This window comes from Taudactylus pleione, unplaced genomic scaffold (genome assembly GCF_031769625.1).
Source record: "Taudactylus pleione unplaced genomic scaffold, aTauple2 ptg000044l, whole genome shotgun sequence".
NCBI classification, from domain to species: Eukaryota; Metazoa; Chordata; class Amphibia; order Anura; family Myobatrachidae; genus Taudactylus; species Taudactylus pleione.
In genome coordinates, this window is record NW_028284446.1 from 3,851,591 (window position 1) to 3,877,046 (window position 25,456).

The window sequence follows — 25,456 nt, forward strand, 5'->3', positions numbered from 1 at the left end:
TTTGAGAACCTGTGATCTAGAGGTTTTTCAATGCACTCATTTAGTGGTTAAGCAAAACATTGCTGGTTTATTATATAGATTAAACTATGGGGGGAATTCAATTAGATGTGAGGCTACATCGGATCCTTGCAGACTAATGCATTGCAGATTTCTGTCCAGGGAACTCTCGCTACGTTCAGTTTGTACCCCATAGGTTCGCAAACAAAAACATTCAGGAGTTCCATTCCCTCATGGCCAGAAATATGTGCAGGTCAAGAACAATTGAATAGTTAATGATCAATGTTATGTAGCTGCAGTACAGCAACATCACAGATTTTAAGGGGTATCTGAAAACGGTTGCAACACTGGCAATTCGTGACCATCACAGATAATTGAGTCTGTCTTTCTTATTAGAAACAGGTGTCATTTAAAAAGAAAATACTGGTTGTAAGCTGGTCAGAAACAAGACAAAACTATTTTAAAAACCTGACACAAATGTTTCAAGGTAATAAGAGTGGAATCTGTTTTTCCTGTTTTTCTGGTGATTATCAAGACAAATTATCGGGCTAGTTGCACACCAGCAATTTTTCAAGCTAGTACAATATGGCTGGAAGTGGAAACTAGTCAACCAGGTAAATCTAGCTAGCACTAGCCCCGCCCACACTAAGCTGATTACTCGTGTAGGCGGGATACTGTTGGGACGGAGAACGCACCTTGTCTTGGCGGGAACACTAGGGGTGGCGCCCTACTGCTGTAGCTACACCCCCGGTTGAGACGGACAGCCATAACAGCCAATGGGAGTCAGGTCCCACTGCGTCACCATTCCGGACGCCATTTTGAGACTCTATATGAGGCGGTCGCACACTCTTCCTCCGTTATTGCGGCGCCTCCTCTCAGAGCTTGGTATTTTTTGTGTGTGCCATGGAAGGGTAAGTGGCTGGGGGCAGGTAGTTGCTTGCACAACAGTGCAGAGCCGCAGCGTATTACTATTATGCTGGTTTTAGTGAAGTTCTAGGGAATGCCCGGCGGATTATACGGTCAGGGCAACGTTAATTCTAGGGGCACTAGGGAGGGGTTTTTGCTCCTGTGTAAGTGGCGGTGGCCGCTGGTGAGGCGGGATTTGCCTCCTATGGGGCGATATAACTTCTCTAAACTTTCTGGGGCAGATGATGTGGCAGAGAGCGCGCGGCTCCTCCGCTCACCCCAGGGCGGCTAGTGTGCTCCTTCCAACCCCCACCCAGGTTTCCTGTGTACTCAGCGCTGGTTGCAGGCAGGACTCCAGGAAGTGGCGAGCGCCTGGTTTCCATCTTGATTTGCATACGTGGTGTCCTGTGTGTGCCGCTCACCTGGGGGCCGGGGTGCGGGGGAGGTGTGGGGGATAGGGGGCTCTTGTTGTTACTGCGCCCCGGTCTCGCTGCTCTAACGTCCAGCTCGTGCTCATTAGAATATAATTTTGTAGCCTTTCTCCTTATCGTGCCTATCCCTGTGCAAAGTTCGTCCTGAAGGTTCCCCACCCCCCGCCGCATTGTCTGTGTACGTACATACATACATGTCTGGCTCTGATCACGATGGCCCTGTCCGCTGTGTATGTACCATGGACACGGTGAGGGGAGCCCGGGCTGGCCGTGCTGCGAACTTCTCCGATTATATTATATTGAATTGAAAATCGCCTTCGTGTGGGTATAGGTTATGCAGAACTTCTTAACTAGACTGTGACCCCGTTCTAGACATGGCACTTGCAGGTTATCTAGTTTCCACATTGTACACTTCGATTTTGTAAGGTATTTGAAACGTGAAAATGCTGTTCTAGGTGCCTGGGACATCACAGCCGCTGCTTACCGTGCTACTCGAGTTTTTAATTTGATTATGTAAATGAGAATTGCCATTTGTTTTGAAGCTCCCCACATCAATCATGGCTTTACTTTTTTGTATATTTGTACTGTGATACAGCATATATCATGGGGTTCTGGGAAAAGATTTTCTACATAAGTTTTTAGGAAACTAAAACGTCAGGCCGGTAAATTACACCTCACTAAACTTTCTTTCTGCTTCATGTTAAAGCCACAGTGCTTTGTTTTTGTAGCTGGTTTACGTGGTTTCCTTTAGAATAAAGTATTGCTAAGGTGTAGTTGCACTTGGACTGAAGAGCAGCACCACCCGAAAAGTGGGAGGCGTTCACTTGCTTAAGCTCACTAGTTCCATTAGAATCTCCACAGTAAATCTTTTTTTTTTTTTTTTTTTTTTAAACAGTAGATATTATTGGTGCATACACAACACACAGGACAATCAAACGATAACTATATCATTGTACGATCTTTCGGCTGTGCTGGCTGTTCCATATCGAACATGCAGCACAACCATGTACCCGCGATCAATGATCGCGGGTTCCTGTAGTAACCTTTTCGATATCGACCAGGTTGGCCTGCATGTACAGGCAATGGCCAATATAGGTATCGTCCATACATGTCTGCGCATTGCAGGTTGTTGGCCACCTAAATGCACGATATGAGCAATAATATGATCGATATCGTTCATATCCATTTTAATAATTTGTGCGCATCATATGGAGTAGTTTGCTTGCTATAGATGCTGGTCTGTAAATGATAAAGCATGTTTAATGAAATGTCCCAGTACAGGCATTTCTGACTGGGTATGTTAATTACAAAATCTAGACTTCATAGGTGTGATTTCTAATTTAAGTGGAGTATAAACAGTTGGTAGTGTAAATTTATGGTTAGTCTTTGAATAGAACTTAGTTTGTGTATAAACTTTCAGGAATGAGTGATCATGGTTAGTGAGTTTTGTAGGCTGCATGCTTGGCCTGCACAAATTGCTTACTCATATCCTGTTACCAAGTTAGTCTCAGATAGGGTTGTGCAATTTTCATTTTGCTTTCTTCAGGCAGCTTTGGTCTTTGTCCTGTAATTTATAGGAGACAATAAAACCAGACTGAGAATCTAAACCTTTTACTATAGGCAGCATCACACACTTGGTGCTGATTTTAAGTAATATTGAGTTGATGGAAATTGTAGTATGATGTATTAGCTTTATTTCTTAGTCTTTTTTTTTTTTTTTTGGCTAAAGTCGTGCTACAGTTTCTTTTACTTGAAATGTCATATGGTTCTTGCCAGTTGTGTAACTTCTTTTTAGTTTTAAAATGATCGTTGACAAGGGGCACTATGTATCAAGCCATTTTTTACATAAAATTATGCAGAAGCTGCTGTTTCTGCATAATTTTATGTATTGATCCTATGTACTAATGGCTCATTGCAGGAGATCTCACAAATCTCCTGCAAAGTGCTAATTAGCACTTCAGAACATAGCCCCCATTATTATCAATGGGGACTATGAACTGACCTATGTACTAAACTCCAAAAAGCAAAGCTTTTCAGAGTTTAGCATCTGCAGTTTACACAATCTTCAGATGTTGTAAACTGGGCGGTTTTCAATTTTCTACCCTCCTTCGCGCCTGACGGAGCTATTGTTGCTCTTGTGGGGCGCGAACAGCTGTTGGCGCACCATTTCAGCTCGCATCCCCAGCGGGGTGCGAGCTGAAATGTGCGAAAAGTGCCCTGTTTGGGCTCCCAAAGATCACTTATCGCGGTTGCACCCAGCACTTTGGTTGGGGGTAGCTGCTTTATGTGGCTAAACCAGACCACTTTGGGCGAGATCAGTGGCAACAGTTGAATAGCGGCCCGCGATCACCTGTCACTTGAGACTGGAGAACAGGACCGCGTAAACAATTGAATACCGCCCTTTGTCTCCAAACAGGATTTCTCCCCTGCAGCCCCCCGGCCAGTCCCAGAAGCTGATGCTGTGGGCATGCGCTGTGTCAGCTTTCCCCGGGGGAAGCTTTTACTTCACTGAAAGACTTCTCCAAAATGCCTTGCAGGACAGTTACTGCAACAGTTGTCCATGGGAGTTCCCAATAGTACATACCTGGAATGTTTTCATTAAAAATTAAAATATTCCTGGCGAGTAGGAACGTTCATCGCGGCAGTGTCTCGATTATTAATACATAGGCTGCAAGGTATGCTTCCTAGGCATAATCCAAATAACTCTTGAACAGAATATTAAACAAATCTATGGTCAATCCAGTGAAGTGTGAGTTGGATTTTACGAGCCTCTTACGGTGAACTTGAATTGTGAATTTCATTTGCAATCCAGTTGCAAACTCGCATTCAATTTTCAGAGATTTACGTTGTGTGCACATCCCCTTGAGCAAGTGAAAAGGTAGGGAAAATTTTTATTTTAAGGTACAAATGTTGGTTCACAGTGCAAAACTACACCACTCCTAATGGAATATCATGCACTGGGATGGGTTTAAATAGCATAATTTGGCCAATAGATGTCAGTTTTAAGGTGAAAGCTCAATGGGGACGATTCAATTGTTTTATCGCACCCTATTTCCCGTCTAAAATGTCGGAGGATCGTGGTGCAATATTGAATTGTTTTTGATGCTCATGCATGTTGTGTCCAAATACTTTGTTTTACTGCGTAAAGCTGCTAAACCAGTCTAAAATCCTGTTTTGGGCGCCCAAAGTGCCAACTTATCGCACTTTTCTGCTCGCCTGCCTGGGTGCGGCGAGTAGAAATGTGTGTTCCCAAGGCTGTACACGAGCAACAATTTAATTGCTCTTTCAGTCGCCTAGCACCATCTGCCACCGGTGAAAACAGTTGAAACTCCCCCAATGGGTTAATCGATGTGGAAGTGTTGTATTGACTGGAAAATGGTTTAGAATTTGCATATGTGAGAAGTGTAACTTTTTTAACAAACATATATTCCATTTTCTGTACCCCAAAATGCTGGAATTAACTTTGTTTGCTTAAAAATACTTGTTAGCTAATTTTGGCACCTATTAATGGGAGGAAAAAATAAATTTGACACCTTTTTAAAAACATCCAGTGCTTTCCTTACGGCCACTATCAGTTCTATATTGTCCTTCTTCCTCAGTTGTCACTTTTTGGGTGTCCAGGATGGTTTCCACACTTCTCATCCTCTTCTCCCAGGTCACATTTTGTAGAAGTCGCGCACCCTTGCAGTGACTACCACAAATTGACATATCTAATTGGACAGCGTGTTTTTTGGGTATACGCATTTGCGCAATGTATGCCTGTTTCATGAAACAAGCTGAATTTTGCAATTTCTCTCCTAATTGGATTGTGCCCTATAATTGGTAAATTTTAACAGGATATTTGCTATACTGCTATTGGTACAAGCCTCAAGTCTAATTTGTTTTCTTTTCCTGTTTACAGCATTGTTCAAGATATTACAGTTGGTACAAAGGTAAGACTTATGAGTTTGCTAAAGCTGTGAATAGCTGCATGCTGAAAACCTTTTTTGCGTAACGTGTTGAACACTAAAACGTGGGTTACGCTTAACCACACAAAGCTGGCTTCTAGCTGGTATCGTATGGCTGCATGAGCTAGGATAGCTGCCCTGTTACCATGGCATTGGTAATTATCACTCTTGGTTGCTTACTAAGAATGTGGTTTGAAATTCCTGTCCTCCACAGCCGCCTCAGTTAGCGTGCATCATGTGACCCACCACTATTTCTATACATTGTCACGTGTAAATTATGTTGACAAATAGCTCAAAGATATTCAGCCCATTTGTTTGTATTATAGTAATGTCTTGACTATTTCTTTTCACAAACTGTCATGGTCAGTGTTTCGTCTTGAAGCTCATTTCCCACTTATAGGGAAATATGCCAATGATGAAGGGCAGTGGTCTCGCTAGTTTTTTTTTTTTCCCACTGATTAACTTTCATGTATTGTGCGTACCACAGTGTTTCAGTGCAAATTGTGACCTGAGGAAAACCTTGTAGAGACCATGAAAGCTGCAGTTTAAATTACTGTTCATATTTACTTCCTTAAAGACTTTGAACATTGACATTTGTACGGCTATGCCTTTAGAGCAGAATATTTCCTGCATACTTTCAAGACAGCTAATTTGTTTGCCCTGTTTATTTACGAAGTCATTTGTTGTGTAGTCTGTTTGTTTTAACAGTGGTCCAGTAACTCTTTTGAAGCCATTTTGCATGTACTGTATCTGAAAAGTGGCTGTTTTGCTTGAGGTAGTGTTTGGGAGTGTCTGCATTACTGCAGTCCTTTTTAAGCTCTGGAATGCATAGTCAACAGCCTGCCCCACCCTGCGTTTTATTACAGGTTTATTTTTCTAGGTGTAACCATGGCAGTCTTTTGTGTTGGTTTTAGTGGGAGGGCTAGCCTGGAGCAGTGTTCTCTACCTACATTTTTAAAGTAATTGAACGCTCTTGTAGTGCATGTCTATATGTAGTTGTCAAAGCAAGAACTTTTTCATACAAAAAATACAGTAAGGGCTATAAACAGTTTCATTTTAACACTGGTACATCTTTGAAATGTAGTACTTTGTATATTTTATTCAATATTGCAGTAACTGTTTAGGGGCTGAATAGGATTGCATTTCAGGAGTGGATTCCCTGCATTCTTCTGATTATGAACCCACACTCAATGGGGATAACTTTGTTTTCTACTATTCACAATCAAATCTAGGCAACCCTTGTTGGCAAACTCTTCTCGTTATAGAGAAGCCTGAAGTCTTGAAGATGCACTGCTCAGAACATCAAACCTGTATTAGTCAATTCAACCTTTGCTGGTGCCATACCCAAAGTTGTCTGGGATCCAGTCATAGAAGCAGAAAATGTTTAGATTGGATCCTGGCTTCATGATCTCTGTAAAGGATAAATGACCACTCACTCTATAGATTAGGCTACAACACTTATACAGGATTTCTTGCCAATTAGACTTTACCTGCTAGTAAACACATAGGGCTATGGAAATTAGTAACTACTTTCTGGTTCGAATATGTGTGTGTGTATATAGATATAGGCCCCTTTTGGCTGGTGCAACCTTCAGATAGTGTTATGCTCTGTACACATTGGCCGACATATAGTGTATGCAGACGATATGTCTGAACGACGCCGTGCTGTGTACACTTTGCTGCACAGGCTGGCGGGGTGGGGGATGCAACGTGACCCCCAACCAGATCGCAGTGATAGTTGTTCAGTGTGTATGAACAACCATCATCTGCAAATATAAATCTGCAGATCAACTGATCTGCAGCTGTAAGTATCTTTCAATTGTGTACAAGTTTTAGCCATTGTACTGTAAAGGCCCCTACACAGGGAACGATATTGCCAACGATCCGACTGATTGGAAATCCGCAAAATTCTGTGTATGAAAGTTATCAAGCATTCAGCACCCCTGTGTGCTCGTCCGTCGCTTTGTCTGATCTTTCTGCATGTTCAAAAGATCAGGAGGATCGACGGACAATCCCATGCAGTTCCAATCTGTCTGGTGGGAAATTAAATCTGGTGATGTATGGGAGCAAATAACTAATTTGCTCCCAAACAATGGAAAACTGACCAGATTTTCCTTCCCACCAGACATTTAGGTGTCTACGCAGCCTAAAGCTGGGAACACACTGGCCAGTGTACCAACGATATGTCCGTGAATGATGCAGTTCAGATGTATCACGTAGACTGTGCTGCATAAACGATGGCAGATATCGAACAGGCGATCAGCCAAACACCCGTACACTTGCAGCAGAGGCCGTGGTGTGATGCGACCCCGGTCAGTGGGACCAACATCTAGCTGACTGTTCAATGTGTATGAACATCCATCTGCAGATCACTCGATCTGCAGATATCTTTTAGGTGTGTACCCAGCTTATAGGCAACTTTTTTCTTTTTTTTTTGAGGTGCTTTTGGGTACCTCCCTATCCTACATGTAGTGTGCACATTCACAGTACTAACACCTTCACCACTGTGATAAGCAAGCAGTGAAGGGGGTTTTAATGTGGCAATCATGATCTGCTTTTGGTGTCTGTAGCAGGTCCATTCATTGATACCAGCTACTTTCCCTTTTATCTCTAAATATCCCAAAGCAATGGTTTTAATAATGCTCAATTATGGTTGAAAGTCCTTATTGATGTGTTAAACTTAGATGAGTGACCTCCCATACATCTAGGTCGTATAGTAACTTTGCAAGTTGAGAGGAAATATAATAGTGACTTGATATACCTTGTAACTTTAGCCTAGCCTTCTTACCTGTACCGGTGGAACAGCTATCATATGACACTTAAAATAAACCACTGAGACCCGAAAGACAGGCTCCTGAAATGCAAGTTTCTTAAACCGTATCTGACACTTTGCGAAATGTCTAAACTGAAACAAACTTGCTGTTACTTTGCTCATGAATGGCACCATGTTCATGCATAAGCCATTAAGGGGTCAACTCAAAAATTTTTATTTTGTGGGGGGGGGGGATTGGACTACAGATTTGATAGACAAGTTTGTTTGGTTCTCCTTTGTTTGGAACCTACCCATAAAATGAATATCCTCCTTCGATTACATTGAAATAAAATTTTGTTAAGCTATTCCTAGCTTACAGGATTTCATTATTGCAGGCTCTAGTAAAGTACATTAAAATGGAATTTCAATACAATATACAATATGCAACATGCTAGTGTAACTTTCTACTTCTCTTCCAGCGGGGATCTGACGAACTTTTCTCTTGTGTTACTAACGGACCTTTTATCATGAGCAACTCTGCTTCTGCAGGTAATGGTTTTTTTTATCTGTAGTTTTACCTGTTGAATAGTCAAAAAGTTACAATGATGGCATTTTATGCAGTTATCTCCTAGCTGTAGGCCTGTATTTGCAATTACATGTAATCTCAAACTTTTGGAAATCAATGGTTAAGTGTAATTGTGTGGCTAATGTTGGCAGACTGGCAATGAATGGCAGGGTTAACTTTTGAAACTAGAGTTGGTATTTACTAGATTATGTAAAATTGACTTTACACTGTGCAATTATCGGTCTGATCAGCCTACTATTGGCTGATTGGGCAGTTAATTGCAGTGCATGGCTGCAACTAAGCAGCAATTATGGCGATGTGTCGTTAGATATTCAAGCATGCTCAACAGATGCAATAATTTACTATTCTGTTCTAACAGTGGATATAGTCACCATCAGACAGCCCATTTATCTCTGTGTATGGCAACGTCAACAAATTGGCCTGTCTGATGGTACGTTTTATTCTGTATATGACCAGCATAATTATCTGATCGGACCACTAAACAGTATTGATTTTACTGATCAGTGAATGCAATCTTAGACATTCAAAATTGTCCAGCCTGTCTGATGGATCCAATAATGGGTCGCCAGCATCTGGCAGTGTATGTGCTGCCGACTGCCTGACACTTCCCCAGTTCCTTCACCGCTAAGGAATGGTGAAATGTTTCCTCCCCATTGGAGGAATGCAGATATCCGGGCCTTTCACTGAAATATCTGTGTATGGCCACAGTATCAGATGGGTTTCAGCTGGTCAGATAAAATGTCTGACTAAAATTTTATCTCTGTATATGCCCAGCAATAAGGCTTTAGTTGAATCAAAGACTAAACAATATACTGTTAGAGGATGCAGGTGCTGAGTCCAACTTAGTTTTCGACTTACGTTTTATATAAACTGTCATGCTAATTTAAAAGGACAAAATAAGGACTACTGCTGTCTATATTTTATTGTATATGGCCTATTTCACATGTATTTGGGACATATCATTGTCCACTCATCTGTTTAGCAGTGCTTCTCAAATCCTGTGCTTGGGACACACAATCAGTGCATGTTTTCCATATTTCCTTGCTGGACCTCAGGTGTAGCAAGGAAATATGACACATTGTAAAAGATCCACACTCTTTAGTTCACTTCTATTTCTCTTAGGATATCTGGAGAACATAGACTTAGGGTGCCAAAAACAATTGAACTGTCCCTTGTTTGTTATGGCTGCCAAATTAAGCTTTTTAATTGTTGCTCTGATCGGGCTTCAGTTATTGTGCTTGTCACACCTAAGTGCATCGGGTTTAGCCACATAAGGTAGTGTGTAGCACGCCTAAGCGGCTGACTCTTTGCGGATTTCTGCTTGCCGCTGTAACCTGGCCACCAGTGACATTCACGCCTGATCGGAGCATTAATTTTATAGCTGTTGCGCACCCATCACTATAGGGCACCCAAAAAAGCATTTACCCCTTAATATGCACTGAAGACTAGATTTGAGAAGCACATTATGTCAACTTCATTCTCAAATAAAATTACTTGCTAAGTACATATGCGTGTTTCCAAGCATTATTCCAGTGAGTAATTGGTGAATTGCATAGACACATTTGCAGTCACCTAAATGTATAGTCCTACTCACATTTTCAGTCAGTACAGATTTCTAAACTTCGAAACTGCAGAATGTGGCCTGCTTTTAATAGTTTGTATTTATTTGCAGCAAATGGAAATGACAGTAAGAAATTTAAGGGAGACAACAGATCTGTAGGTGTTGGCTCTAGAGTTATTCATGTTCGAAAACTTCCAGTGGATGTTACAGAGGCTGAAGTTATTTCTCTTGGACTTCCATTTGGAAAAGTGACTAACCTTTTGATGTTGAAGGGCAAAAACCAGGTATGTGATTGCTTCTTTACAGTAACTACATGTCTGATTTATGGTATGGACACATTACAAACTTCTCTAAATAAGGGTTACTGTATTTACTTGTTTAAGTATGCAGTTGGATAGCATTTCTATTCTTGTAACGTTTTGAAGAGAAAAGCTATTTGATATGCTGTGTTTTTTGGCGTATGTCATTATAAATGTGTTTTTTTTTTTTTCTTCTTTTTTGGTCTATAGGCTTTTCTAGAGATGAGTACAGAAGAGGCTGCCAATACCATGGTTAATTACTTTGCCACAGTCACACCAGTACTCAGGAGTCAGCCCATCTACATTCAGTTCTCAAATCACAAAGAATTGAAGACTGATAATTCTCCTAACCAAGCGGTGAGAAATTTATCTTGTCTGGTAACTTTGTTACTCTGAGGATTTGTTACGATTATTAATAAAAAAAATCTGTTCAGTTACGATGCAGAAGAAGTCTGCTTCATGAGACTGAAGCATATTGTAGGTGGGGAGGGGCACTTGATAAACTGCAGTAGTTAAATCACTAGGTTCAAAAAGTCATCAGTGCTGGTTAATTTGGTTAAATCTAGAGTATGTTGTCTCAAGTTAATATTTGTTCATGCTTAATTTACCCTTTGAACAGTCTGTGGTGGATAATGTGCCTATTATAAGTTAAGTTGTTAGAGTCCAGATATCTTGCTGCCAAAGTAAATATAGGATGTACCGTGGGAGACATTTATCTGAAAAGCAGAGCAAATTAGTATAGACCTTGCCATCCATTACATATTTCTTCTGTTAATGTTGCTTGTCTGAGTACTTGTGAATTTTTGCTTTAGACAACATTCTCATTCCATCCACTTTGTTTACAGAGGGCACAAGCAGCTCTGCAAGCTGTTAACTCTGTTCAGTCTGGAAATGTTACACTATCTGCTGCGGCTGCAATAGATGCTGGCATGGCTATTTCAGGACAGAGCCCAGTCCTCAGGATAATTGTGGAAAACCTCTTCTACCCAGTTACTCTTGATGTCTTGCAGCAGGTAAGCGTGCTAATGTGTGTTGTCACTTTGCATCTCCATATCTTGTCAAGGAAGTGGCCTGGCTTTGTCCAGTAGAGCATGACGCCTAACGAAAATCGTCTTAAAGGCATCCCATGTAGCACAAAATAAAAGGTTAAGATGAATGGTGATCAGTGATGGGTGTCAACAATGGATTGTACTAAACGTTCTACAGTGTCTGCTTCAATATTGGCTGCTGACAATTCTTTGTTACAGTAGAGATGTTAACACTGTACGATCTGCACAACCAACTATATCACTGAACAATTTACCTTGAACCTTCTGTAGTGCAGGACAAACGATATTGGGTGTACACACTGGAAGCTATCAATCATAGTTATCTTTCAGTGAAGTTATCCTGCCACAACTCTGAACATGCAAATCGTGATTAAATCATCCAAGTCGGCCCGCATGTACGGGCGTCCATAAATATAGTTATCGTCCATGCGGGAACGTCTATCGTTTGTCATTCACTGCAAAAAAAAATGATCAATCTAACATGATTGAACGGTAAACAATATCCATGAACACTCATTGAAAAAATCATTCACTTTCTGAGTTAAAACTATGATTATCGTTCATTCACGTTTGTAGTTCAGTCAGACTGACCAACTCAACGATTTTCAGTAAGGGACTATGTAAAAATCGTTTGTAGTTCAAAAAAATTGTTCATTACATTTAGTAAACTATTTTCGTTCATTTTTCCCTCGAAAAAATGAACGAAAATTGTTTACTAAAATCGTTCATTTACTAAATAGTTTGTGGATGCAGTTATAGAATTGGTTCAATTTCAATATGGTTGCAGCTTAACTCACGGTGGTTTTTTTTTTTTATAGATTTTTTCAAAGTTTGGTACTGTGCTGAAAATAATTACCTTCACTAAGAACAATCAATTTCAGGCACTCCTGCAGTATTCTGATCCCATGAGTGCCCAGCATGCCAAACTGGTAAGCATCATTCCTTTCCCATTCTACAAACCTGATTTTAAAAGTCCTATAAAAACCCACTAAGTTTTCTTTAAATTGATTTGTGGTTTGGGGGTATGTGTATTTATGCAGAACTTGACTTGTTTGTCCATACATTTTTTTTTAGTCTCTTGATGGCCAGAACATTTATAATGCTTGCTGTACACTTCGTATTGACTTCTCGAAGCTCACCAGCCTAAACGTAAAGTACAATAATGACAAGAGTCGGGATTATACACGCCCTGACCTACCTTCTGGAGATGGACAGCCCTCGCTGGATCAAACAATTGCTGCTTTTGGTGAGGATGCTAGCTCTAATGTATTAGGTTTTTTTTTTGTTTTTTTTATATTGATGCTCAAATTAGGATTGGATTTTTTTCGGGTCAGAAAATGAGACTTACCACAGGACTGGTCAATGCACCTTAATTACTGCGGGTGCTTCACTTAGAGTAATGTTTGTTTGCTCAAGTTGCATGTTCCCAGTTCCCTTTAAAAAATCCTGCTGGCTACAGAGTTTTTTGTCTACTCTATATCTTTTTACATTAACGCCAGTTACTAATTTTTATTATTGTAATGGGCTATGTTCCATACCTCAACTGTCCTGATTTGTAGGTGGTATTTCCCCTACTGCACATGCAGTGGATGACAGTTCCATCACTAAGTGCAGCTAAAAATGGTTTGTAGGTTAAATGCATCCACTGAAGGAGTCCATGATCATTGACACAATTACACCCCAGTGCACTGCAGTCATGTCCCAAATTCCTACCTTCCAATGTTGGTGAGGTATGTTCTTCAAAGGCACTTTAACAGATCCCCGTCTTGCATATAGTCATTTGTTAAAACAATGTCCATTATGTTGCTTGAAACAATGTTATCATTTTACATTAGTAAGTTATGAGTACTGTGTGCATGTCATTACCTCCTCATTCATTTTGAATAAATTAAACTTTCAGGAGCACCAGGACTGATATCTGCCAATCCTTATGCTAGTGCTGGTTTTCCACCAGCCTTTGCTATTCAACAAGGTATTGTATATTTAAACAGTGTTTTTTTTTTTTTTTTTTTGCTGTAATACCTTCATAGGGGGTGATTCAATTCAGCAAAGAAATTCCTGGAGCTAATCAATGGCCAGCCCTGTTAGGGCTGAGGTCTGAGGGTTTGAGCCGCAACCCGACTGCAATGCTGTTTTGTGGCCAGCACTTTAGGCATGCTAACCGGTATTCTCCGACTTAAGTGTTGGCCTTAACAGCGCATTGAATTGAAGTTCCAGGTACTACTACTCGGCGCGATAAATGGCACGCTGAATTGGATAGTTCCCTTAGAATGTTCTATTAGTGATGGTAAAGAATAAAGGTCCCAGCATATTCTGTTAATCAACGCAGCACAATAACATGTATTTCCCTCCCTAGGCGTTCATGGAACACTCACGCCTCTTACACTTCCAACTGCTGCTGCAGCAGCTGCTGCTAGCAGATTTGGCATTCATGGTCTTGGAATCCCTGGGAACGCTGTTCTGCTTGTCAGCAATCTTAACCCAGAGGTTAGTTTTCTGACTTAGACCATGCGACAATCTTGGTTATTGAAGTAAAGAAACTTTTTTTTCTATGTTATCACACTGCAATTTATACCAAAAGCTCTAACTTTTGGTATAAATTGCTGTTTTGGGATGGGTGCCATTGGGTTTCCAGTGTTAATCTTACAAATTTAAGTTGTGTAAATGTAGATTAAACAGTGATAGTTTTGAGCTCGTACAATCATGCTTGTATAAGAAATAGGTTATTCATTCAAACTTACTTGAAAGCTGACAAAGGCAATCATCCGTTTGACCTGTGGATGTGCTGGAGAGCAGAACGTATACTCTGGTTGAGTAATTAGGATTGGTCAGCTCTAAAACTAGAGGTTGACTCTCAATCATTCCCCTCTTTGGGACTAAACTAACAACTCTTCCTAATTATTCGCCTTATAGTGGCTGATATCTTGAAATTTGTGGAGACAATATCCTAGAACCCAGGTTTTGTCTAATGCTGTAACACAAATTGCCAAGCTTTTACTTTATGCTTGGTGTACGGTTTATTGCCTTGTTTTATTAAACTTATTGGGCGGAATTCAATTCTTTATAGCCGCTATCGCGCTCGACTGAGCTATTCAATTCTTGCTCCTGACGGGCACAATGAGCTGCCAGCGCTACATTTCAGCTTGCCGCCCCAGGGGGGTGAGAGCTGAAATGTGCGAAAAGTGATGTTTGGGCGCCCAAACATGTCACTTTTAGCGATCGCGCCCAGCACTTTGGTCGGGTTTAGCTGCTTTACGTGGCTAAACCTGACCTCAATGGGTGCGATCAGCACGAAATCTTAGACAATTGTATAGCGGCACGCGATCTCCTGTCACGGGCCGCGAATACAATTGAATTCCGCCCATTGAGGTTTTAGTAAATTGCTCATCACTTATTTGAACAAGGGAATTTATTTATTTTTTTAAATCACTGCAAAATGTTGCTTGAGAATGCTATTCTAAATTTAATTTGGTAAAGTGACTTGGATTGTGCTGTAAATCCAACACTTGCATTATCACATTAGCCTGCTATGAGAATTTGCATACTAATGTAAGTGGAGCCATGGCAATAAAAGATACATTCTTAAGTAATTTGGATCACAGTGGATATTGTCTCATTTAGAAATCTTCATTTTGTTTCTTTTCAATATCACTTTCCCACCAGATTAAACCTTAGTAACTGCCATTAAACATTTAATCTAGGAGACTTTTAATCTTATGAACTGTTTCTTTATATATTTACTGACCTGTTTTTGCTACTTTTTTCTTTTCCTCCCATCCCCTTTTTGTTTTTATTATACCTTGATCCGGAATTTCTTTGCCAACTGACTGCACGGCAACTTCTGCTTCCTGTTGTGCTTGAAACAAAAAACAAACATAAACTATCCCTTCCAAAAAAAATCCCAAATTCCCTGCTGTTCGGATCCAACCTATCCTTCAAATATTAACCATCTTGAATATCATCCGTCAACTGCTCCTACCACTCCTCCGGTGACACCTTCCTCGTGGACCATTTCTGCAAGCTGTGCTCTTCCCTCGGCTCCTTTTCTCTACCCCTGTCCCTCCGCTGCCTTGCTCTGCTGTTCTCTAAAGAGAGTTACACCCCAATGCCTCTTTATTCTTTTCGGTATGTTTCGCACTTTATTACTATTTTTCATTTTATTTTGTTTGTTTTTCATTTGTTTGGGTGGAATCTGCATGCGTTTTTATTTGTTGGGTGGGTATTCTGTGTTAAAGGTGCAATTGTACAGGCTTAACTTTCAAAACCTGTATAAAATTATGGGAAATGTGTAGGGAAAAAAAATTCCTGTAAAATTGCACCTTTTTCAGTACAGTGGCATACAGAGTTGGATGTTTAGTCAATGAAGCATGGAGGGAGGTGGGATGATAAACCTTCAGACTGGAAGGGAATAATGTCACTGATACAATAACGTAAACTTGAATTCTGTTTAACTGAAACTGTTTTTCCCTCAAGTGAGTATCTTAGTGATTTGGTCAATAGACCTGTGCTAACATTTTAACTTGGCATGTCTGATCTACAAAGCTTTAACTGTTGGAGGTTTGCTTCTAATACAAATGTTTGAAAAGATTTCTTATCAAATTGCTTGTTTTCCAAGGTGTATATGGTGATGTACACAGAGTGAAGATTCTCTTTAACAAGAAGGAGAATGCACTTATTCAAATGGCTGATGGAAACCAAGCTCAGCTAGGTAAATATTACTCTAGCAGTTGCATGCTTTTGCTAAAGAATGTCTTGTACAAATTTGTTTTATCCAAAGGTGCAGTATTTTCATGTTCTATAGATGTAGTAATAAAGTTGAGTTTCTTTCAGTTTGCTCAATTTCTGTACACTAAATTTGTCAATTCATTCCATTAGAGGAATCCTTAAAGCTTAAATATTAATTTTCTTGTTAGAAGTGCTGTAATTTTAAATCTAGGTTCTGTTAAAACCAGAGCTGTGGGTACCATTCTTCACAACCTGTCCAGCCATTAAGTGCACTGTACCTTGCTTAGGTTTTGTGCTGTACTGGTTACATTAGTACCTGATGTATCGAGCATGGTTTCCTGAGGGTACCTTGAAAAGCAGTCCCTATTAAACCGTGGTGGCAGATTGTTGAAGATTGTGTTGCAAAATAGACTTGCCTGTGTAGTTTCTTTAATTTATTTTAAAGATCTTCTTTTTAAATGTTAAAATACAGATGAAAATATGAGTTCCCAAACTTTTACTACACAATATGTTCGTTTTATTATACAGCAATGAGCCACTTGAATGGACAGAGACTCCATGGAAAACCTCTCCGTATCACTGTATCAAAGCACCAAACTGTACAGTTACCCAGAGAGGGTCAGGAAGACCAAGGCTTAACAAAGGATTTCACCAATTCTCCTCTACACCGCTTCAAGAAACCAGGCTCCAAGAACTTCCAAAATATATTCCCTCCCTCAGCAACACTCCACCTCTCCAACATTCCGTAAGATACTCTCTGGGGAACTCTGACTTTCCTATTTCTAGTCTTGGGCCAAATATGATCTAAAATGAGCCCTTAGATTAAGGGGACACCTACTAAAATCAGTGTAGAATAAACCCTCTTAGAAATTAAATTGCTGCTGCAGTGGTAAAATAGACTTTCGATCAGTCCCAATGGAACACTTCAAATTAGTGCTTGCAAAAATGACTGCCAAATGATGCCGGACAGTCAGCTTGCCACATATTAGAGTGAATACTGTAGCTCATTTCTGCTTGCACCTCCGTAGTCTTGGAAGTTTTTGGCAGATGCTTGTGGGGTTTTAAATTTGCCCTTTTATGTATAGAACATAAATAACCTTTTCAGAGTATCCATTTCAGCTATAACCTAACCTTCAAACATGCTCTCTTCCCTAGGCCATCTGTAAGTGAAGAGGATCTAAAGCTGCTGTTTGCACATGAAGGCTGTACCGTGAAAGGCTTTAAATTCTTCCAGTAAGTATAAACCTGATGCTCCTAAATATTTAGCAATCAAACAAAGAACAAATTGTAAGCTATTTTTTTTTTTTTCTTGCAGGAAAGATCGGAAAATGGCTCTTATTCAGATGGGCTCTGTTGAAGAGGCCATAGAATCCCTTATAGAACTTCATAACCATGACATGGGAGAGAATCATCATCTGCGGGTCTCCTTTTCAAAGTCCACTATCTAATTCAGGATGTGAAGAAAAGTAAAGGACTTTAATCCCTTGTAGGGTACCTAAGTCTCATGGGCTCACTTACATCATTCCAGATAAAAGCCACTTTACCGAAAATAGATGCAGCACTCAAGTGTCCTTGCATTCCAGATTTTATTTTTAAGAATTTTTTTTTTTTTTACCAAAATTCCATTGGTAGCAATGTTTCTACCGGGTTGTGGTTGCATTGAAGTTTTCACAATACCCTTAAATGAACTCCATACTTAATGCTCAATTTCTGCAGCAGTGTCATGCTTTAGGACCAAATCTTGGAGTTTAAAAGGACATCTGTAAATCTAGCAGGATCACTAGATTATAATGTACAAAAGGCTTTGCACAGGTGACTTGAGGGGATATCTAGATCACAGGTGTTTGCCTCCTGTCATACCACATGCTGGCTTTTGCTATGTGCCTTAACCTGATGCAAACTCCTGATAATATGCCATGATACAGGAAGCTTTTCATGAATGTCCACTGCGCTGAGGTCAGACCTGGCTTTAAAATGTTGCTAAATGTAAAATACAGCATTCCTATCATTCCTGTACAATGTCAGACCATATATTCCTAACTTTGCAAGACTTTGGCACCTCATTTACTATTTTATATGCTTGCTAGATGTGTTTAGTCTGATCTTGCTCAGAAAGTACAGGCATTGGGTTTTGTTTGAGGGGATCTGTTGAAAGTAAAGCATTGCTGCTTACCCCTTTGTCTAGATATGTGTAAATACATTAATTCATTGCACTCATTTACCATAATGCCTAAATATTCCCCTGCAATAGGTTAAACCCTGATCATGCTTCAGGTTTATGTATCAAAGATAAAGGACCAAAACAATCTTGTATGTCTTTAAGACATCTGTCTTAAAATAAGGCACATTTAGGAGGGACATGGCATCAATGCATTAACTGCATTAAAACAGGATTTCCTGCTGGCAGTACTCTACCTTTTTGGGGTAATTGTACCCAGCAGTTAAGTATAGGGTTATCTACATATATCAAACAATTAAGGCCAGCCTTTACCTTTGCTTTAGACCCAGTTGTGTGGGGCTCATGACTGGCACCTTCTCCAACATGTAAATATTTGGCAGCAGAACTTTCTAAGTACCTTTTGCTTTGTCATACTTCACTTGCATGAACAAATTATTGAAGAAGGCTCTCATCCCTGACTAATCTGTTTTAATTTCAAGAATTCTTTCCCGAGTTGATGACTTGTTTCAAATTGCAGACAATCATCTGTTCAAACAAGTATTTAAAGTCTACCTGGCCATTGCATGGTACTAACTTCTGCTGTCATTAATTTATATGATGGACTAGAAACTTGACATTCATGTGCCTGGCATGTCTGGGACACTTGCAACTCATGAGATTGTTATACACCGCATTTGCCAAGTCCCAGTTTCCAGTGTCTATAGAAAGTGCCTTTGTCATGCTAAAGCATAGCTTTATCCACTGCTTTACTTTTAGAATTGATTATTGCATTTCAGCTACTTGTTACAAATGGCCCACCCAGTGGTATTCCAGTTTGAGTACTCCTGTTCAGTGCCTTATCACTTGGCTCTTGAGCATTCCCCATAGGCAGTGTGAAATTGCTATGGATAGCCCTTTGACAAGACATTGTGCTGTTCTGTGTGGTAAAGCAGTGTGGTATAGACATGCCAATTTGCAAATGTTACCATATAAAACCTTTTAATTCTAAAAAATCAGCTTGATATACTGAAGGCTGAAACTGCTCCTATTCAATGATCTGACTGGGCTTGACCCTGAAGATGTATCCAATTTGGGCATTTTGGTTCCTTGGTATGTGATGCCCTTATGCTGGTATAGCTATGGAATGTCTATAACAAAGCTGCAGGGTTTGCCACCAGTTGCACAGTGCAATTCAATCTAAAGCCGCTTCATTATGTAACTGGCAATGATTCTGATAAACCTCCCAGTATACTGTGCATTTCACCCTGTATACATTAATTGTAAATATCTAGCTTTTTGTATTACCTATTCAAGTGCAAAAGCTGTAAAACAATATAATTTTTTTTTTTTGTAGTGGTAAATTGTATATTTTGATATCCTTTCTGAAAGATTTCAGTATTGTGGGATGCCGAGATGACAACTTAAGAAATCCATTACCTCTAATCAAATGTTTGTATGAAAGACAAATTAAAACTATTTTATACAAAACATTTATACTTTTCAGTAGGTGTTTATTCAATCAAATTGTAGTAATCAGTTACCTGCCAGTATGTGTATGGGCTTATAATAAACTTCTTTTATTCTTAACTTCTGTTTTTTCCTCTCTGTGGATTATTCTCAAGCTTGCTATTACACAATTCTTCAATTCCTACTTTATGTTTTCCCCTTCAATTTCTTGTTTACCTTTTTTAAAGTATAAATTCTGGGGGCTTTTGGAAGAGTTTGGTATTTATGTAAACCTACATGAAATGGCTTCATGGTCACAAAACAAGAAATTGATCCCATATTTTAAACTATTTCCCGGCAATAAAATAATTTCTTTGATCTCCTAAAACCTGGAGCTAAAGGTAACTATACCTACGGTTAAAAACCATATGTCCAAAACAGGTTGTGGACTGGGCAAACAAATGCACAATGACTCTGTTGCTTTAAAGAGATGACAAACAATCACTTTCTTCAAGGTCCATAGGCTCCACATGGAGACTTTGGGGTGTAGGTTGGATTTGGATACTGGGCACCACACAGTTAAAGCTTTAGCTCCCAGGATGCACTGGCACCACTCTCACTGTACCCCACCCACGAGCCAGGGGCACCTCAGTTTTAGTTGGTGCCCAGCCGGAGTCGAGTCACTGTTAAAGCAATTTTTATTTTATGATTTGGGAGTTTCTGAACGATCTTCAGCAACAAAAACTGTCCATTGGACGTCTATGCTGCTTCTCAGTCACCTCACTGCCGCTGCAACGCCAGTACCGATCTGGGGATCTTGGCAGGACCCCGGGATCCGTGCTAGCTGGGTCTCCCAGGCTGCGGCAGGGCATAAAAGGACAGGTAAGATGGGTCAGCGCTTGCGGTGTCCCTGGTATTTGCAGTCATAGTCTCAGGGGACAAACCGGAGGCGCTGAGGTGGACGCAGGCCCCTCATACCCTACGCTACCACTAGATCACCAGGGACCGTATCTGCGCAGGAAGCCAGCATCCCAGGTGTTAATATTCAGCCAGGGAAGTCGGCCTTCCCTGTTGTAGTGGCTCCTCAGCTCAGCGTGCCTTTCCTCTGCGGATTGGCTTTGCTGAGCTGCCCCCTCTGAGGTCTCCAGCGGCCATTTTCGTTTATGGTGCATCGCAGATCTCCTGGGACAACGTTTGGTCCAGTCCCCCTGCGTACCGCTCCTTTGGGTTAGTGTGCACAGCGTATAGCCTTCCCAGATACTGAATCTGGGCAGTTGAATGTAGTGCCAATTTGCAGTATATTATATGTAATATATATTTCTGCATTGTATGTGACTTATGCTAGCTCTCTGACTACCTTTACTCTCAACTGTCAGCTTATATCTAGACCTTTTCTTTACAATCTGCCCTAATACAGGAGTAGTTGGGGTGGTTCTTGGACCTCACATAGACATCAAATATATATCACATACTGTTGTGTGTTGCACAGTGCCATATTATAGGTGGACCGGTGACGTTGCATACGTTGATAGTGGGTCCTTGTAGCTAATCCTAGTGTCAGTTAGGGCCATATATCTATATCTTGGATGTGTCTGACCAGGATATTGAGTGCAATGCTGCACCCACTCTAACATGCAGGCATGTGCTACATGTGTGAGTAAGGAGGATTTAACTCAGGATGGGTTGTGTGAGGTGCTAAAAGTTACCTGGCCTCTCAAACCCCCCAACAATGGGACAGGTTTCCCCTTGGCGTTTTTTTCTTAGGTATTGGCCTCCATTGCGGAGTGCCTGGTGGTCCTGGATATTTTGCCCTGTAGGGGGTTACCTCAAAAGGCCATCCCTCCCACTCAGGGTATCCCGCAATTTTTGCAGTCTACTCCTGTGCCACACTGTCGCTCCCTACCAGGGATTACCGCAGTACATGCGAACTCCTCCGGCACTACAGCAGTCTGTCATTCCCTTTCAGGGACTACCACAAGCGATATACGATCGGGAAGCCAGCGGATGCAATGCCGGCTTCCCGACTGCTTAATACCGGCGAGTGTTAAATGACAGGCATCTAAATCTAGACACCTGTCATTTTACAGATGCCGGGAGACTGGCGCCCGGCATCCCGACTGAAGGGATCCTGGGTGCGGACAGCTGCAGGGGGTGGGGGCTGTGAGGGTTAAGTTTAGGGCTTCCGAGGGTGACTCAGGGTTAGGCACCCCCCCAGGGGACTTGGGTTTAGGTGGCGGGGAAGGGGGGGGGGTCTTGGGTTTGGGCTCGGGGAGGTTAGGGGGTAGAGTTAGGTTAGTTTATACTTGCCTTTAGGACGGTCGGGATTTCCTCCTCTGTCTGGCTGCTGCTGCCGGGAAAAATCATACCGATCCCCCCCCACAAGCTATACAGCCACCCTGGGTGGATATTTTAGCAGATTCAGAGTTTGGCAGCTTAGTCTACGGCATTTCAGTCCATGTTGCAGAATGATGGGCCTAAAAAGGCATCTAAATGCCCTCTGTTGTTGTCCCAGTCTACACAACTTTCAGACACAGATGTGTCATCAGATGATGGAGGGGAGGAAGATGCATCTGATTCCCTCCACTGGAGGTGGAGCCTAAATCAAGTAATGTTCCTGCCTTGGTTCGGGCGGTCCGATCCATACTAGTTAGAGGATAACTAACCTGCCCCTAAATCTAAACACCCTTAGTTTAAACAGGTAAAGGTGACCTCTGCAATTTTTCCCCCTCTGACCAGACCATATGGGGGAGGCCTGGTAATTGCCTAGTAAGAGGAATCTGCTGCATTAGCGTTTGGCCTCATGCTACCCATTTCCTGAGGGCCACTGCAAGAAGTGGAAATCGCCACCTGTGGTAGATTCTAGTGTTACTCGTTTGATAAGTGCTACGCTACCAATGCCTTACATTTCTTCCCCAAAAGATTCTACGGATAGGAAGGTGGAGACGTGCCTGAAACTAATTTACTCTCAGGAGCTGTTGCCCGTCCGTCAATGGCTAGCTCATGGGTGGGCGTTGGAGAGCTGGGCAAATGGAGAGCTGGGCAAACATTTGCCCAGCTCTCCAAGGCGATGGAGAGCTGGGCAAATGTTCTGGAGGACACCTTCCCTGAGGAGGCTCCTGAAACTCAGGTCTTTGGCAGGCCACATTAGAGATGCGGCTGCTTTGGATACCAGCCTACTGACCTCCAGAGTCGCGGCCGTGTTTGCTTGCCGCTCTCTGTGGCTACGTTCCTGGAGGCCGGAAGCTGATTCCAAAAAAGCCTAGAGGCCTTGCCCTACAATTGTGAGATTTTGTCCCGGACCTGGACAAAATTGTAGACACTCAGATTTGCCAGTGTGACTTTGTTAAAAAAAAAAAAAAATCGGCTTCTGTGCCTTCAAAGGCTAGAACCTCTACATTTTCAGTCCTTTTGTTCTCAGGGAAAGCCTAAAGGACAGTCTTTTCCTAGACCATAAACTACCAAGTCGTCCACCAGGCCTAAGAAACAGGCCTTGAGTGCCAGGCGCCCGACTTCCAAGTCTGAGGATAAACACTCAGCCTGATGGGATAGGCATCCCTCTGGGAGGCCGACTTTTATTCAGCTTGCCCAGTGCTGGTGTCACGCCACCAAGACTGCGTGGGTAAAAAGTGGTCTCTAGGGTTTTCCCTCTCATTCTGTTGATCTCCCTACCAGTTTTTCTGCACAAGTCCTCATTTGGACAATGCCTTGCAGATCCAGGAGCGCATAGAGTCCTTGCTGAAAGAAGCGCTAATTGTACCAGTTCCACTATCTCAACGAGGAACTGGTGGTTCTACGGTTTCTGGTTGAGAAGCTCTCATCGGCCTATCCTCAAAACTGAACAAGTTTCTCAGGGTGCCAGGGTTCAGGATGGAAATTTTACAATTAATCATACTGGCTGTGAAACCTGGACTTTCAGGATGCATACCTACATGTCCCCATAAGGCCTTCTCACCAGTGTTATCTGCGGTTTACTATTCTGCAATGACTCTTCCATTTTCGGGCACTGCTCTTTGGCCTATCCACAGCTCCAAGGGTCTTTACCAAAATTATGGCTGTCATGGCAGCCCTTCTACGGAGTCAGGGTATACGACTCCTGCCATACCTGGACGACCTCCTCCTGTTGGTGGATTCTCCGGAGGTGCTTTAGCAACATCTGCACCTGACGATCGCTTGTCTACAAGCGCATGGGTGGTTGATCAATTGGAAAAAGTCCTTCCTAATTCCCTCAGAGGAGGGTTCATTTGGGAGCCTTTCTGGATTCTCATCAGCAGAGAATCTTTCTAACTCCAGTAAAGATCTTCTCACTGCGAGTGCGCAAGTGTCTCCGCAGTTACTCGGTGATGCAGGTTCTACGATCCATGGTGTCCACATTTGACATGGTGGAAAATGCTCATTTTCATTCAAGGCCCCTGCAGGGGCTGATCCTCTCCAGATGGAACAAATTCCCCCACCGGATCAAGGCTCAGACAATTGTGCTTTCTCTGGAGGTGCGCCTATCTGTCTTGGTGGCTACTAACCTCATCTCACCAAGGGTCGCCGCTTAGGAGTACCCAGTCCGGGTTTCCAAACAACTGAAGCCAGTCTCCAGGGCTGAGGCACAGTGACTGGCCCTTACTCCTTTTCAGGGCCGTTGGACAGCAGTCAAAGCTATTCTTCCAATCAACATATTGGAACTTCGGCTGTATACAGGGCCCTCATGATGGCAAGACACACTTCTTCTTTGGGTTCCATGGGCACCGCAGGAATTACCTTGGGATATATAGTTGGATGACATCCATTTTACCAAACAGCAAAGCTTTGGAGCTCCCAGCATGCACTGGTCCTCCCTTTATCTCCCAGCCACAGTCATTCAGTTTTTTCATTTGGTGCATGGCAGGACACACCTGTTATACAGTGGGACTGCTAGGCAGTCCTAAGCCTTTTATTTATTTCTTTTTGTTTTCTTACCTTTTAAGTTATGAAACTTCATGAGTTTAGCGGTACTGGCACCATAATACACACCTGGGACTGTGGTCGGGAAAACAGATGTCGGGTAAGGATTCCCTTCGAGGAATCATGCGTGAGCAGTCCCCAGCCTCTGGTGTTGAGACTTGTCAGTGGCTGCTGTGTGTGAGTTGTACTCTAAACAGACTTCCTCACTATGGCTGACGGGCCTTATGGTCTTTTGCCGGGGATGGGTGGGAGGACCCACTGGTCGTCTGCTTCCCACTTTGTAGTGCAGCGTACCTGGCTGTCAATAGACGCAGCTTAGGGGGGATTGGCGCGTACCCCCGGCCTCTCCTCCAATCCTGTGACTCTGGAAGGGTTCTGTAAAAATTGCAGTAAACTGGTTCCTGGTGGGTCTTACTACTGTGAATCCTGTATTGGCTACGCAACCACCTTGGGTGGCTGTCACTGCAGAGGTAGTCATTCCTAATAAGGCTGCAGAGGGGTAGCTATGGAATTCCTACAGTGGGTTCTCCCTATGGGGATACCCCTTATGAATGTTGGTTGGGGTGGGCAGCCCCAATCCAAGGGGTTTGGTCCTCCTCAGGGGCCTAGGAAGAGAGGGCATAAGAGTTGTCATGTCTCCTCCAGAGTCGGACCTGACTGATTCATC

General features: G+C 42.0%; 1 protein-coding gene across 1 annotated transcript; it reads left to right on the plus strand.

Annotated features, from left to right (window-relative positions):
- The first annotated feature begins 812 nt into the window (after positions 1 to 812).
- Positions 813 to 19,998, plus strand: PTBP1 (polypyrimidine tract binding protein 1). The gene is made up of 15 exons (XM_088460341.1): positions 813 to 908; positions 5,236 to 5,266; positions 8,513 to 8,582; positions 10,292 to 10,464; positions 10,690 to 10,836; positions 11,325 to 11,492; positions 12,347 to 12,457; positions 12,603 to 12,774; positions 13,429 to 13,500; positions 13,885 to 14,015; positions 15,620 to 15,653; positions 16,144 to 16,236; positions 16,782 to 16,998; positions 17,409 to 17,486; positions 17,569 to 19,998. The coding sequence occupies exons 1-15, from the start codon at positions 901 to 903 to the stop codon at positions 17,699 to 17,701; spliced, it is 1,638 nt and encodes a 545-aa protein (XP_088316467.1). The 5' UTR covers positions 813 to 900; the 3' UTR covers positions 17,702 to 19,998.
- Positions 19,999 to 25,456: the final 5,458 nt, after the last annotated feature.

Excerpts from the sequence above, each read along its gene's own strand:
- PTBP1 (XM_088460341.1), top strand. Across the intron at positions 8,583-10,291 it reads GAGCAACTCTGCTTCTGCAG|CAAATGGAAATGACAGTAAG; the intron begins GTAATGGTTTTT and ends ATTTATTTGCAG. Across the intron at positions 13,501-13,884 it reads AGCCTTTGCTATTCAACAAG|GCGTTCATGGAACACTCACG; the intron begins GTATTGTATATT and ends TTCCCTCCCTAG.